This window comes from Tachyglossus aculeatus, chromosome X1, assembly GCF_015852505.1.
Source record: "Tachyglossus aculeatus isolate mTacAcu1 chromosome X1, mTacAcu1.pri, whole genome shotgun sequence".
Classification (NCBI taxonomy): Eukaryota; Metazoa; Chordata; class Mammalia; order Monotremata; family Tachyglossidae; genus Tachyglossus; species Tachyglossus aculeatus.
This window is the reverse complement of record NC_052101.1, coordinates 91515958-91530736: the sequence shown is the minus strand read 5'-3', so window position 1 is coordinate 91530736 and position 14779 is coordinate 91515958. Positions and strand designations below refer to the sequence as shown.

At 49.5% G+C, this 14779-nt stretch overlaps 2 protein-coding genes across 6 annotated transcripts in view; one reads left to right on the top strand and one right to left on the bottom strand.

Moving 5' to 3' along the window:
* Positions 1-13518, top strand: part of PFKFB4 (6-phosphofructo-2-kinase/fructose-2,6-biphosphatase 4) — a 142461-nt gene extending 128943 nt beyond the window's left edge. For both annotated transcript variants that reach the window (XM_038740808.1, XM_038740806.1), the window contains one exon: positions 13453-13518. The gene's annotated coding sequence lies outside the window, so the exon portion shown is untranslated. The remainder of the gene's footprint in view (positions 1-13452) is intronic.
* The window catches only part of PRKCD (protein kinase C delta), a 65896-nt gene that overhangs the window by 5949 nt on the left and 45168 nt on the right, over positions 1-14779 (bottom strand). For 3 of the 4 annotated variants that reach the window (XM_038740804.1, XM_038740802.1, XM_038740803.1), the window contains exons 4-15: positions 13474-13673; positions 8826-8886; positions 8168-8306; positions 6386-6417; positions 5421-5506; positions 4283-4412; positions 3695-3819; positions 3489-3582; positions 2670-2776; positions 1438-1611; positions 1165-1256; positions 232-294 (exon numbers count right to left, since the gene is read on the bottom strand). In XM_038740804.1, the coding sequence (XP_038596732.1) occupies positions 232-294; positions 1165-1256; positions 1438-1611; positions 2670-2776; positions 3489-3582; positions 3695-3819; positions 4283-4412; positions 5421-5506; positions 6386-6417; positions 8168-8306; positions 8826-8886; positions 13474-13673 (1303 nt within the window). Of the gene's footprint in view, positions 1-231; positions 295-1164; positions 1257-1437; positions 1612-2669; positions 2777-3488; positions 3583-3694; positions 3820-4282; positions 4413-5420; positions 5507-6385; positions 6418-8167; positions 8307-8825; positions 8887-9578; positions 9667-13473; positions 13674-14779 lie in introns of those variants that run through there. The other variant, XM_038740805.1, reaches the window with a different exon arrangement.

Here is a 14779-nt window from a genome sequence, read left to right as displayed (position 1 = left end):
AAGATCTGGGCTGGAATCTGAAGCTTTTCCCCATCTCAGTCCCCACCTGGGTGTCAGATGTGCCCAGGCAAGCCAGCTGCCATCCCCTGGCTCCTAGCCCCTACACAGCTGGCCCTCAACCCTCACTGGCACTATGGTTCCAGCTCCCTGGCCATATTCGGGCTCACGGAGAAAGGCTTTACCCAAGGGCCCAACTTCCCGAGACGAAAGACTGAAAATGACATCCCAAACCTGTAAATTATGCCTTTACTGTGCAGAAACTGCAAACCACACAGGATCTCTGCTCCATAAAACCTGAGGGTGAGAAGGCAGACGTATCATCGGGGGCACTTGGGGAAACAACAGGGCTGCTTGAGGGTACAGGTGAGGGGAAGGGATTGAGTGGCCTCCCCTTACCCTGCCCCATGTTCCCAGCTCCTGTCATCAGGTCAGGGTTGATGAGGGGATTGACTGTGAGCCCCACGTGGGACAACTTAATCACCTTGTACCCTCCCCAGCGCTTAGAACAGTGCTTTGCACATAGTAAGCGCTTAACAAATGCCATCATTATTATTATTATTATTATGAGAGGTCATGGGAGGCTCAATGCAAAGAGGGTAAAGGGACCCTGGACCCCAGAATCCAACTTCAAAGGTGACTCTTCTAGGGATCAGGGGGAGGGCTGCAGACAGGGAGCCTGCTGTACTGGGGGATGAAGTCCCATCTGTCTTTTTATCTTTGAGACCCCCTAAGTCTGGCCAGAGCTCAGATCAGAGTCACTCTGGGGACTAGCCAGGGACTTGGGGCTCCCATCTCCCCTCTAGACTGTAAGCTTGTTCTGTGCAGGGAATGTATCTGTTTATTGTTATATTGTACTTTTGCCCACAGAAAGCACTCAATAAATACAATCGGCTGACTGACTCAAAACATCACTGACATGTTCCCAATGTCCAGGGATTCCCTAGCTTCTCCCCCCCCCCCCCCCCCAACCTTCTCCCTGCCCTGGACACTACTCCTTGACTCAGAATAGATCTTTCCTCTCCCCCTCTTCCCTAGAACTCCCTCCCAGGTTCTCCCCCAGTGGCTGGTTGGAAGGAAGGATGGGGCTCTGCTCTGTCTTCTCCAGTTGTGCCCTCCCCCATGCCTTCTCAGCACAGGCCCCCCCCCCGCCCCAGCCCTTCCTACGTGGCTCTGTAGAGGTCGAATCGGCCCTTGTCCTGGATGTGGAACATCAGGTCTCCCCCATTCAGGAATTCCATGACAAAGAATAGGTGGTCCTGGTGCAGAAGACAAGTGGGGAGAAGAAAACATGAATCAAACAGAGGTGGTAGGGGCTGGGGGCCTTGAGGTGGTGCTTTCCAGGGGTCTGAGCCCCTAAGTGGAGGTTGCAGGGGGGCAGGGTTGGAAGACAAAACTTTTGGGGACTGCTGGCTAGAGCAGGGAAGGAAGAGAAGGTACCTTGGTTTGGAAGGTGCAGAACAGGTGGGTGAGAAATGGATTCTCCCAAGCTAGGGCTAGCACCCGCTTTTCTACCATAGTGCACTCGACATCATCATCTATCAGAACAACATCCTTCTTGAGTGCCTTGATGGCGAAGAACTCCCCCTTTCCCTTCAGTTCTGCCAGAAGCACCTGAGGGGCAGGAGAGATGTTAAGTCAGTGACAGAGGGAACAGCGACATGGACCGAGCCCACAGGAATCACATTATCGCAGCCATTTAAATGAGCCCAGGGCACAGGCCTGGGAGTCAGAAGGACCTGGGTTCTAATCTCAGCTCCACCACTTGTCGGTTGTGTGACCTTGGGCAAGTCACTCCACTTCTCTGTGCCTCAGTTACCTCATCTATAAAATGGGGATGAAGACTGTGAGACCCACATGGGACAATCTTATTACCTTGTATCTACCCCAGTGCTTAGAACAGTGCTTGTCACATAGTAAGCGCTTAACAAATGCCATTATTATTATTATTGTTATCATTTTCTGTGCCTCAGTTACCTCATCTGTAAAATGGGAATTAATGCTGTGAGCCCCCTGTGGCACAGGGACTGTGTCCAAACGGATTAGCCTGTATCTCCCCCAGCGCTTAGAACAGTGCCTGACACATAGTAAGTACTTAACAAATACTATCATTATTAGTAGTGCTCACCTCTCTGTCACCACCACCCCTCTTGTATCTACCCCAGTGCTTAGAACAGTGCTTGGCACATAGTAAGCACTTATCAAATGCAAATACCGTCTTTATTATTATTCTTGATTGCGAACCGAGTCAGGAGAAAGTTGGGGAGAGAAAGGCGGGAAAGGAGATGAGAGGGAGGTGAGTGTGTGCAGGGCCCAGGATTCTGTCTCTGACGGTGGTGCAGGATACATGGAGGAACCGCCCTCCTTGCCACCAAATCTAATGTTTAGAAACAGACCAGCAAGCAGCCCCAGTGTTCCCCCTAGCAGCCCATTATGGCAGCCATTATGGGTTGCTTGTCCAGGAATTTATCTATGCCCCTCTTTGGAACATGGTACTTTCAGCCTCCTTTCTGGAGGAATGAATTCCACACGTCAATCAGCTGCTGGGTAAAAAAGTATTTCCTCTGGAGAGTCAGCGAGCAAGAATGGGTATCCCTACGGTATTGTGGAGTGCATCTTCCCTGTCCTTTTTTGCTCCCACCCCACTCCTCCCAGGCCTTTCAGCTCCTCACCTTTCCAAAGCTTCCCTTGCCCAAGACTTTGTGGAAGGTAAAGTTCTCGATGTTCAGATTATGCCTGTCCTCTAGGATTTCTTTAGATGTTTTAGAGGTTGATGGTTCTATGGAAAGAAGTGGTGTGTCAGATTCCTCCCTCTCCTCCAGCTTCCCTGGGAGTGATTAGGAGAATTCCGGGATCTGGCCACACCCCCCGGGGCTCTGCAGTGTCCCCTTAGAACTGAGAGGGTCCCCAGTCCAGGTCCTGTGGGTGAGCATCCCCCCTCCTCCGCGCCCCCCAACAGCGTTCTTCCAGTCACCCAGCCTGGGTTGGGGCAGAGCCAGAGAAAGCAGAGCTGCAGCCACACCCACAGTAACCCACGGCGGGCTCTTCGGGTTCTGGGTCCCTGACCAGAGTTCGGAGAGTGGCCAGGAAGGATTCAGGAAATGGGATTTTGGGTGAGGACTGAAACTGTCCTGATTAACTGGGTCGGGCTGATCATCTGGATGGCAGGACCTCTCCTGTCTCCTCTCTGGATTCCCGCCAAGGGCAGAAATTCCAAGGCAAGGCTGTTCCGGCTTATTCCCTGGTTCAGGGTTGACTTTCCTTTTCCCCCTGCATCAGGGGTCAGGTAGCTGAGAAAAAAAGGGGAACCTACTGCCACCAGCTTCCGCCAATACGAGCGAGACCCTGCCAGGGCCGCTCTGAGAGCCAACTCCAAAGCCCTTCCGGCCCTCCCCGTCACCGCCAGGGAAGGTGTGGGTGAGGACACTGAAGCACAGACATCTTGGGTGGTCTCAGGCGTCACTTTGGCCTGGCGCCCTCGGCTCTCTCACCGGCACTGCGGTCTCCCATGGTCTCCACCTTCTTCTCAACCGTCTGGTAGATGCCAATACATTCCGCATCTGCATCGGCTTTACGGCCGGCTTTCTGCAAAAGGAGGAGAGGCCGGTGAGGCTCCTGTTCGTCACCCTCCTCGCAGTCAGCCCAGCAATTGGCTGGGGTCAGCGTACCATCCCCCCCTCCCCTACCATCCCCCTACCTTCATCTCCGGGGGCCTGAGAACCTGGCTAACTTGATTTAAAGCTTCAGCTAAAAGCTTCTGGTTGATGCCGCATAGATTCGCCACTTTCTTCTGACACTTGTGATGAACATTCATCCCGCATTCTGAGAGGCAGAGGAGGCACAGTCAAACCTGCCCTCTCCACAGCATGGGGGAAGGAGCACTTTGAACCCGATTGAGTGAATAGGGTCAAAGGTCAGTGCAGATCTTCCTCTGGGCCCAATGGGACCCCAGCGCTTTGGCTCAGGTGGTGAGCCGGGAGCCCCTGGCTCCCTCAACCCTTCCCTTCTCACTCACCTTCTTGGGGCCAAGGCCACCCCACAATGCTCCTGGCCTACACACTCCAGAGACCGAACCCGACTGCCCTGAGCTGGACTGGCTCTTCCCTCAATGGATCCAAAGGAGCAGGGCCTGACCCAGAAGTCAGGCTGCCCACCTCTCAGGGGCCCAGGAACTGGGACCTTAAGATCTTTGAAGACTGAGCACAAAGGGCAAGGGAAGGAGAACCTGGACCTCTGACTTGGTGCCACTTGGTCTCTTCCCCTTGTGCCCCCTCAGGCCACGCACCTTCACACTTTAACCCTTGCTTTACCAGCCCCCAGAGCAGGCTGCCACAGTGGTCGCAGAAAGTTGGGCTCATGTAATTGTTCATCTTGAAGCGGTGAGGCATGTCGATTTTGAAACGTTCCTTCTGGAACTACATCCGGGCAGTTGGATGGGGAAGAGGCAGAGGGGAGAAAGGCAGAAGAAGCAAAGACCTTGTTAGTACAGAGGTGGGGTCTCGCAGCCCCCAACAGTTGGGAACAGAGGTTGTAAAAGCCCAGCTGAGCTTGGAGCAATCAATCAACAGTTGGCATTCATCGAGTGCTTACCATGTGCAGAGCACTGTACTAAGCTTGGGAGGGTACAACACAGATGTTGTTGACATGATCCCTGCCCACAAGGCAGGCAGTGGAACCCTCCACAGGCACTCCCACAAGAGGGGTCCCGGTTGAAACCTCCTCAGTGTCCAATTTAAGTCACCCCACCATAGGTCATAGGAGGGAGTAGACTCCGGTGCCCACTTCAGATGACCCCATTTCCTGGCCCAAATGGGGGGTTGGGGAGGGGCATAACCAAGGCTGATTTGGTCCCCAACATCCATAGGGTTAGAGAAGTAGCGTGGCTTAGTGTAAACAGCACGGGCTTGGGAGTCAGTGGACTTGGGTTCTAATACTGGCTCTTGTCTGCTGTGTGACCTTGGGCAAGCCACTTAACTTCTCTGTGCCTCAGTTACCTCATCTGTAAAATGGGGATTAAGACTAAGAGCCCCACACGGGACAATCTGATGACCTTGTAACTACCCCGGCACTTAGAACAGTGCTTGGCACATAGTAAATGCTTAACAAATACCATAATAATTATTATTATTAATAATCATCCAGGAGGAAGATCATATTCTGACTAGAACAGCTCCAGGAGCTGACTGTCACTCTGGCTTACATGCTAGGGGTGCCAGAGCCCCATCTTCAAAGAAGAGAACCTGCCCTGGTCCCACTCACCAGGACAATGTTAAGCCAATGTCTCAGATCAGGGCCTTTCCCTCCGACCTGAATATTAAGTCCAAACCCCTTCCTCACACTAAAACTAGAGATCCTCTCTGCTCCCTCCTAGTGACCTCTTGCCTTCTCAAACCTCTCCCCGCAGGGTACCCGTCCAGGCTCACCTTAGTGTCCCTGCTGTTGGCCGCTGTCCCCGTGCATCTCCCGATGATCTTGTCGATGCATTTCTTATGGATTGCAGCGTTGCACTCTGGAGGGAGGGAGAAAGGGAGTCAGGCAGGAACAGAGGCCATGAGTGGCGTCCACCCGGCCTTGGGGCACAAAGCCGCCTGTTCTCCTCGGTTGTTAGCCTGCCCGCTGGCCAGGCTGCTTCCCTCCCACAGCCCCTGGAGGCATCTGCTCCCCACACACTATTGGCAAAGGGCCAGTTCTTCTCTCCTCCCCCATTGCGTGCTTGCCCCCAGTCCAGGGAGGGCACCGAAGGGGGACCCGACGTTAGGGCTAGAGGATGGTGGGCTAGAATGACACCAGATCCAAAGCCATAGCCTTCCCCTCCTCCCCCACCACCGCCCCCACTCACCACCCTGCACCCTATCTTAAGACAGCAATAGCTACCTTCTGCTTTTCAGGTGAGGTCAGAAGGCCCCAGCTAGGGGCACTGAAGCCATCATCTGCTGGTAGAGGGCTTCCATGGACCCTTCCTCCTCATTCCAATCCCAATCTCCCTACCAATTCTGTGACTCCTCAGGGGAAGGCACAGGTGTCCTTGCCCCTACCCACCATTTTTTTATGGTGTTTGTTAAGTGCTCTATCATGTGTCAAACACTGTTCTAAGCACCAATGTAGACAATAATGATTATATTTGTTAAGCGCTTACTATGTGCCAAGCACTGATCTAAGCGATGGGGTAGATACAAGGTAATCAGGTTGTCCCACGTGGGGCTCACAGTCTTAATCCCCATTTTACATATGAGGTAACTGAGGCACAGAGAAGTTAAGTGTGTTGCCCAAAGTCACACAGCTGATGAGTGGCGGAGCCAGGATTAGAACCCATGGCCTCTGAGCCTATGCTCTTTCCACTAAGCCATGCTGCTTCTCTACACGAGTTAATTAAGTTGGATACACTTACCTCTGCACTTGTATCCTTGCTTGTTAAGACCCCTAGAAAGCAAAGCAGATAGAAGCAATGCACTTAGTGGGAAATGATCTCACATATCCAGGGGAAGATGTCTAGGTGGGGTGACCAGGAACTCTGTCCCAAGGAGATCAGGACTTCACTGTGAAAGACTGCTCCATAGGTCCACCCCGCCCCCAACCCCTAATACTACCAGGTTTAACTACCACCCACCCAAGACATCCGAGGAGCCAGTTCTGGCAAATTCCAAGTCCTGGAATCAGATCTGTCCTCCCTTCCCTGGAATTTTGGCAGGATGAATCTCCTCCAACACCCCAGCAAAGAGGCTATGGAATAGCTGCCAGTCCTGTCAGACTGGGAGGCCACCCTACTGTCCAAACACCAAACTAGACCTATCCCATAGCCTGGGCTCTCAAGCTCATGGAGAAAAAGAGATGACATCAGAGAAAGATGGAAAGGAGAAGGAGGAAGAAAGGGAGGAGAAAAAGAGAAGGTGAAGGGGAAAGAAAAAAGTAAGAAGACAGAGAGGGAAAAACAGAGAAAGATTGAGAAAAGTAGAGAGAAAAGAAAGGGAAGGAGAGAAGGGAAAAGAGAAAAAGATGGAAAGAAAGGGAAACAAAGGTAGAGAAGAGGGGAAAGAAAAAGTGTCAGAAGAGAAGGGAAAGTACAAAAGATAAAAAGAGGGAAAGAAAGAGAAAGGGTAAGAAAGCGGCAAAGTGAAAGAGAAAAAAGGGAAAGAGAAAAAGGATGGATGAAGGAAAACTAATTACGGTACTTGTTAAGTGCTTACTATGTGCCAAGCACTGTTCTAAGTACTGGAGTAGATACAGGTTAATCAGTTTGGACCCTGATATTAAAAGAAAAAGGAGAGAAATAAAGGAAGACAGAGGGAAAGAATGTACAAGAGAAATGGTAAAAGAATGGGGGAAGGGAAGAAAGGTAAAGAGAGAGAACGAAAGGAAGGGAAAAGAAAGAGAATGAGAGGCATAGAGAAAGAAAGGGAATGAGAGGGAGAAAGAGAAAGAAATAAATTGGAAGGAAGGATGGGGAAAAGATAGAGGGGAAGGAGAAAAAAGGAAGAAAGAGAAAATGAGGTGAAAAAGAAATGGGGGGAGAGAGGAGAGAGAGAAAGAGGTTAAGACAGAGAAAGAGACATACAGTGAGAGGCAGGAAGAAGGAAAGAAAGGAGGAAGAATAAAAAAAGAGGTGGAAAGGAGAAAAGAGGGAAATAAGAAGGAAAGGTGTAGAGAGAGAAAGAAGGAAAGGGAAAGGGGGAAAGAGAAAGGAAAAGAATCTAAAGAGAAGCTAAGAAAGAGGAAGAGAAAGAAAATAAAGGGGGAAGAGTAGAGGAAAGAGAAAGAAGAATAGTAAAAGAAAGGGGGAAAGAGGGAGGGAAAGGGAAAGTAATGAAAAGAGGAGGAATGAAGGAATTAAAGAGAAAAAAACGAGAAGGATAAAAAGAGACAGGGAAAGAGAAAGAAAGGAAAGGGAAAGAGGAAAGGAGAGAGATAGAGGAAAAAGAGAAGGGAAGAAAAAGGAAAAGAAAAGGGAAATGAGGGAAATAAGGAGATGGGAAAGAAAGGGAAAAAGGGAAGAAAGGAAAGGGAGAGGTAATGAGAGAAGGGAGAAATAGAGGGAGAAAGAAAAGAAAAGAAATAGAGAAAAGAAAAGGCTGCTTTTGACACTTCAGAGTTCTATGGAATTTATTTGATCTTCCTGGGCCTCCACCGAATCTTCAGAACCCTCCCTCAAGACCTTCCCTGGCTTTCTCCTCACCAGACAAAATCTCTACAGACAGAACAGAATGTGGGTTGTCCAAAGAAGGTGGCAATAAATTCATGGTTCTTGATGTAACGGATCTTCGCCTGCTTGATAGCCCCTCTGCGGTTCATGGTGCGATCAGGGTCATCCTTGTCTAAGGGGAGGATACGGGAAGAAGGAAGTAGTCAGTCATTTGTCCCAGAGGTACAAGGAGATTGAGGTGGGGTACATGCCAGGTCATTGAAGTGGGATTGGGGAGCAACTGTGGAGTTGGATTGTTGCATCCAAAACCTGAGGAGGGACTGTGACCCTGACTCCCAGGGGAAAGGTGGGAATGTGGGGATCTCAGTCAAGAGTTAGGATAGCATATACATCAGGCAGGTTGTCTGAGGAAAATGTCCAGGAAGCTCCAGCCTCCAACCAGGCCCTGAGCTCAGGGGGTGTGAGTGGGGCTGACCATAGGAGCATGCCCAGAGCCCACCATCAGTAGGCAGCCTTGCCCTCTAACCCCAGGGCCCAGGGACTCTCTTTTGGAGCTCTTCATTCTGAACAGCATGGTCCACTAGTTCCAGGATGAGGACGAGCCCCAATTCCTCCAAAATAAAACCTATCCCCAGCCCCCAAGCTCTCCACCCCAAGTACAGGGCACCCTCAGTCTCCTTCCTCTCATTACCTGTATCTTCTAAGAAATACTGCACAGCCATCAGCAATTTGGCCTGGGGTTGTAGGTCAAGCTGAGGGAAGAAGGGAGAAGCAAGAGGTTAAGAGGCCTGAGGGGTGTTCCCTTCACTGACCCCACCCGGCTGAGTGGGTGGGTTGCAAAGAGTCCAGGGAAGGGCCTGCCACTAACTCTCTGGGGCTCTGGGGAGCTCAGCTCAACTACAACTGGTTCGACCAAGTCTCGGTTGGACCCGATCCCCTTTCCACCTTCATATTTCCCCTGCGGAGGATGGGGTGCTGAGGAACTCTACTGCAACTGTTGAATGATATTATGGTATTTAGGGAACCGAAAGGTTCTTTGCACCTCCCCAACCCTCCCCTCTGACTGAGGCTGACAGGCAGAGCGGGAGGGGAAGTAACTTTTACACACACACACACACACACACACACACACACACACACACACACACACACACACACACACACCTTCAAACTCAACTCAGAAGGGATGAGAAAAAATTATGTATTCCTGCTTGAGAGGCCCAAGTCAGGCAGCCATGAGGGAGGCCCAGGGACAAACAGAATCCCACTTAAGTACATGCTCTCACTCATCATTCCCCTAAATATCTTTATATATAAATTTATTCACACTTGGTCTGCCATAACTAGGTCTTTTAGGCCAGTGTTTTCTCGGGGTGGTTTCAGGTTAGGCCTAGCTAAACTCAGACCTTTCCACTATCCTTACAGTCCTAACCTTCATCCTTACATGTTTTTTGGATGTTCCTAGTTCCTTCAATTGGTCCTCCATGATGGTATCCCAACCCTCCAACCGCCGATCTTTGGGCTGTTGTCTTCACAGCAATCAGTGGCAGAAAAATTGTGGGAGGGAGGGGTTGGGGGGTGATAAGTACTTTAGGGGGAATTCTGGGTGATGTCATAATCCCACTTTGATGTCTAGCCCCACCTCCCCACCTTGTTTAATCAGAGAAGTTAGGGTTAGGAATAGGGTTAGGGTTAGTCTTTCCCAGGATCTGAGAAAATCAAGGTCCTGTTTTCCTGCTCTTTCCTCAGGCTGCCTCTGCCTGGAAAGGAGGACTCTGAGAATTCAAATTCTGCAGCCTCTGAATCTCTATGACCCAGGTTCTCCAAGGGTGTAGCTGGCATCTTTAGATAACCACTAACCAGCAGGGTTCTTCAGAGCTTGTCCTGTCCCTCCCCCTGCCTACAAGAAGTTCTCCCTTATGAAAATCTTGCAGAAAGAAGGCCCTAACTCCCAACTCCATTGTCCCCAGGGCTGATAGCCTTTCTCTGTCATTTCTTAAAGGAGAATGATAGTGAAGAGAGAGTGGGAGAAGAGTTGGGGTGGGGGGCCTGAGGGGAAAACCATGAGGTGAACTCAGAGGGCTCAGCATTTCTCTGCCTCCCAGCTCCCTAATCTCTCAAGGATCAGGGAGTCTGAGGGTAGAATTGTGTTTTCCGAGCCTGAGGTATCATGCTTGAGGCAGACAGTTAAGAAGCCTCTTCCTGTTGAGACATCTCCTCTTCGTGGGGATGGACAAAGGGGATGCATGGCTTGAGAAGCCAAACCCCAGTGTCCTCTGTGGGCTTTTTGTGTCAGTGAAAGGCAGACAGAGCTGAGGCTGGAAAGGAAAGATGTGGACAGGTGGGAAAAGGTAGAACTGGATTGTAAGCTCCTTGAGTGAGCAGGGATCATGTCTACTAACTCTGTTTTATTATACTCTCCCAAGAGCTAAGTACAGTGCTCTGCATGCAGTAAGTGCTCAATAAATACCATTGATTGATTGAATTCCAGCCTCTGTCTCAACCCTTATGTGCCCTCCCACTCCCAAAGTGGATAGACACAGATGGGAGGAAGCTCAATACTTGGAAACAAGAGGCCAGGGGGTTGGGGTTGCTGGAGGGGAGTTGTGGGGCAACCAGGAACAGGAGACTGTCACAGAATATGAAGACTTGCACATTCAAGAAGCACAATAAATGGGCATGCAGCAGGAATAGGGGGTGGTAGTAGTAGCAGTAGTAGTAGTAATGGTATTTACTGAACACCCACTGGATGTAATACATTGTACTAAGCGCTTGGGAAAGTACAACAGAAGCCAGACACATTTTTCTGCCTGCAAGGAGATTACACTCTAACAAGGGAGACAGACATTAAAATATCTACAAATAATCAGAATAAATTATTATGCAATTGAATATACATAGTTAAACAAGTGTTTAGGATGGATATCAATTGGTCAGTTCATAGTATTTACGGAGTATTTACTCTTTTGTTTTTTGGTACTTGTTAAGCTCTTCCTATGTGTCAAGTACTGTTCTAAGCGCTGAGGTAGGTATAAATTAATCAGTTCAGAAACAGTCCCTTTCCCACTGGGGTTCACAGTTTAATTAGGAGGGACAACAGGTATTGACGAAGCTGAGACCCTGAGAAGTTAAGTGACTTGCCCAAGGTCACACAGCAGGCAAGTGGTGGATCCAGGATTAGAACTCAGGTGCCAGGTCCTCTGGCTCCTAGGCCTGTGCCCATACTCTGTGTTGAGACGTGTATTAAGTGCTTGGAAGAGAACATTAGCTTCTAGACTGTGAGCCCGTTGTTGGGCAGGGACCGTCTCTATATGTTGCCAACTTATACTTCCCAAGCGCTTAGTACAGTGCTCTGCACACAGTAAGCACTCAATAAATACGATTGAATGAATGAATGAATATGATCCCTGCCCACAAGGAGCTGACAGTCTTGAGGGGAGGATGGATGCTAAAATAAGTTACAGGTAGGGGGTTGCAACAAAATATGAAGATATTTACGTAATGCCGTGATGAGGAGATGGTGGGGTAAGTAACTAAGTGCTTAGCGGGTGAGGACACAAGTGCATAGATGACTCAATAGGAAGGGAAATGGGGTGGGGGAGATGAGAGATTAGTCAGGAAAGGTCTCCTGGAGGAGATGGGATTTCAGAAGGGTTTTGAGGACGAGGAGAGTAGTAGTAGACTGTCAGATGCGAAGGGGGACGGAGTTCCAGGAAGGAGGGAGGGAATGAGCAGGAGGTGGATGGAGAGAGAGACTGAGCAAGGCACATTGAGTAGATTGTAATAGTGGAGGCTGTATTGGGATGGGAGAGAAGTGAGGGTAGTGGGGAGACAGCTGATTGAGTGCCCTAAACCAGTGGTGAGGAGTTTCTGCTTGATGCAGTGAGGAATGAGCAACCGTTGGAGGTTTATTGAAGAGTGGGAAGACATGCACAGAATGAGGTTTCAGAAAAATGATCTGGGCAGCTAGTGAAGTGTGGAATGGAAAGAAAAGAACCTGGAGGCACACAGTAAAGCGCTCAATATATATGACTGAGTGAATGAATGAATTGAGGTAGAGAGGTCATGAATGGAGGCAGAGAGGTCTGGGAGGAAGCAGATGCAGTAGTCGAGTTGAAATATGACAAGTGCCTGGGCCAGCATGGTGTCAGTCTGGAAGGAGAGGAAGGGGAGGATTCTGGAGATGTTTTGGGAGGCAGCCTGGTGTTGTGGAAGAGTGCCAGTCTGAAAGCCAGAGGATCCAGGTTCAAGTCCAAGCTCTGCCACCAGCCTGCTATGTGAGCTTTGGCACGGCATTTAACCTCTCTGTACCTCATTTCCCTCAACTGTAAAATGAGGATTAATAATACCTGCCTTTCTAACTACTTCACAGTGTTGTTGTGAGGGCAAAAATTAGATAAGTAATGTGAGAGCACATTGGGAACAAAAAGGCTATACAAAAAACAATGTTTTTATTTGTGTGTGTGTGTGTGTGTGTGTGTGTGTGTAAAGACAGAGCCAACAGTATTTGGTGACTGAAAGAGAGAGTAGTTAAGGACAATGTCAATTTTATGGGGTTGTAACTTGAGGAGGAGAGTGGGTTTGTCAACAGTGATGGGTCTATCAGGTTGTGGGGTGGGGAGAGGGTTTGGGAGGGAAGATGAGGTATTATGTTTTGGACATATGAAGTTTGAGGTTTTCAATGGGACATCCAAGTAGAGATGTCCTGAAGGCAGGAAGCAATGTGAAATTACAGAAAAAGAGAGAGGTCAGAACTGAAGAGTTAGATTTAGGAATCATCTTCAAAAAGATGGTAGTTGAAGCCGTGGGAGCTAAATGAGCTCCCCAAGGGAGTGGGTGTAGATGGAGAATAGAAGGGGACCAAGAACTGCCTTGAAGGACCCCTACTATCAGAGGGTGGGAGGCAGAGGAGGAGCCTGCGAAACAGACTGAGAATGAGCAGCCAGAGAGATAGGAGGAGAATCAGGAGAGGATGGTGACAGTGAAAGTAAGGTTGGCTAGTGTTTTCAGGAGAAGGGGGTGATCCACAGAATCAAAGAGGATTAGGATGGAGTAGGGTCTGATGGTTTTGGCAAGAAGGAGGTCACAGGTGAACTTGGAGAGAGCAGATCTTCAAGAGAATGGAGAGGGTGGAAGTACCCAGCATATATGTGTTTGTGTGTTAATAACGATGGCATTTATTAAGCGCTTACTATGTATGTGTATACACAAACATGCACATACACACACTATTGTACCCCATCACCCATGTCATCATCATCCCATTTATTTAGTGTCGGTCTGGTCTCTGAGATTCCTGTCTCTTCCCTTCTCACCAGGGGCCCACTTGCTGAACTCACCCAAAATTCTGTTTTGCCACTGCTCTTCTTGCACTTTTCGGCTAGGACCGAGACACCAACAGTCGCCTCAGACAAGATCTCCTCAGCAGCCTTCATCAGCACAATCTGGATCACCCGACCTTCATAAATGTGAGCGTCAAAACTTGAATTCCAATCGGGATACATGGTTGGCCTCTTCTGGATTAGGGTCTTCCCTCTGTCTGAGAAACCACAAAGCTAAAGCATAGTGGGTAGGTAGGCATGGTGTATACATAAAGAGAAGGGGGCTTAAGGGAAGCCATTACTTGTCTCTGCAGTCTCTTCCCCCTATCTCCCTATCTATCTCCCAAACTCAAGTTACTTGGTTTTGTGGCTGTTTTAATATGGAAACTATAGGATCTCAGTACTTCTAGGAACATCAGAGAATCAATCAATCAATCGTATTTATTGAGCGCTTACTGTGTGCAGAGCACTGTACTAAGCGCTTGGGAAGTACAAGTTGGCAACATATAGAGACGGTCCCTACCCAACAGTGGGCTCACAGTCTAGAAGGGGGAGACAGAGAACAAAACAAAACATATTAACAAAATAGAATAAATAGAATAGATATGTACAAGTAAAATAAATAAATAAATACAGTAATAAATACGTACAAACATATATACATATATACAGGTGCTGTGGGGAAGGGAAGGAGGTAAGGTGGGGGGGATGGAGAGGGGGAGAGGAAGGAGGGGGCTCAGTCTGGGAAGGCCTCCTGGAGGAGGTGAGCTCTCAGTAGGGCCTTGAAGGGAGGAAGAGAGCTAGCTTGGTGGATGTGGGGAGGGCATTCCAGGCCAGGGGGATGACATGGGCCGGGGTTCGATGGCGGGACAGGCGGGAACGAGGCAAGGTGAGGAGATTAGCGGCAGAGGAGCGGAGGGTGCGGGCTGGGCTGTAGAAGGAGAGAAGGGAGATGAGGTAGGAGGGGGCGAGGTGATGGAGAGCCTTGAAGCCGAGGGTGAGGAGTTTCTGCCTGATGCGTAGGTTGACTGGTAGCCACTGGAGATTTTTGAGGAGGGGAGTAACATGCCCAGAGCATTTCTGGACAAAGACAAGATGGAAGATGAAGTATGGATTGAAGTGGGGAGAGACAAGAGGATGGGAGATCAGAGAGGAGGCTGATACAGTAGTCCAGATGGGATTGAAGTGGGGAGAGACAAGAGGATGGGAGATCAGAGAGGAGGCTGATACAGTAGTCCAGATGGGATAGGATGAGAGCTTGAACGAGCAGGGTAGCGGTTTGGATGGAGAGGAAAGGGCGGGTCTTGGCAATGTTGCGGAGCTG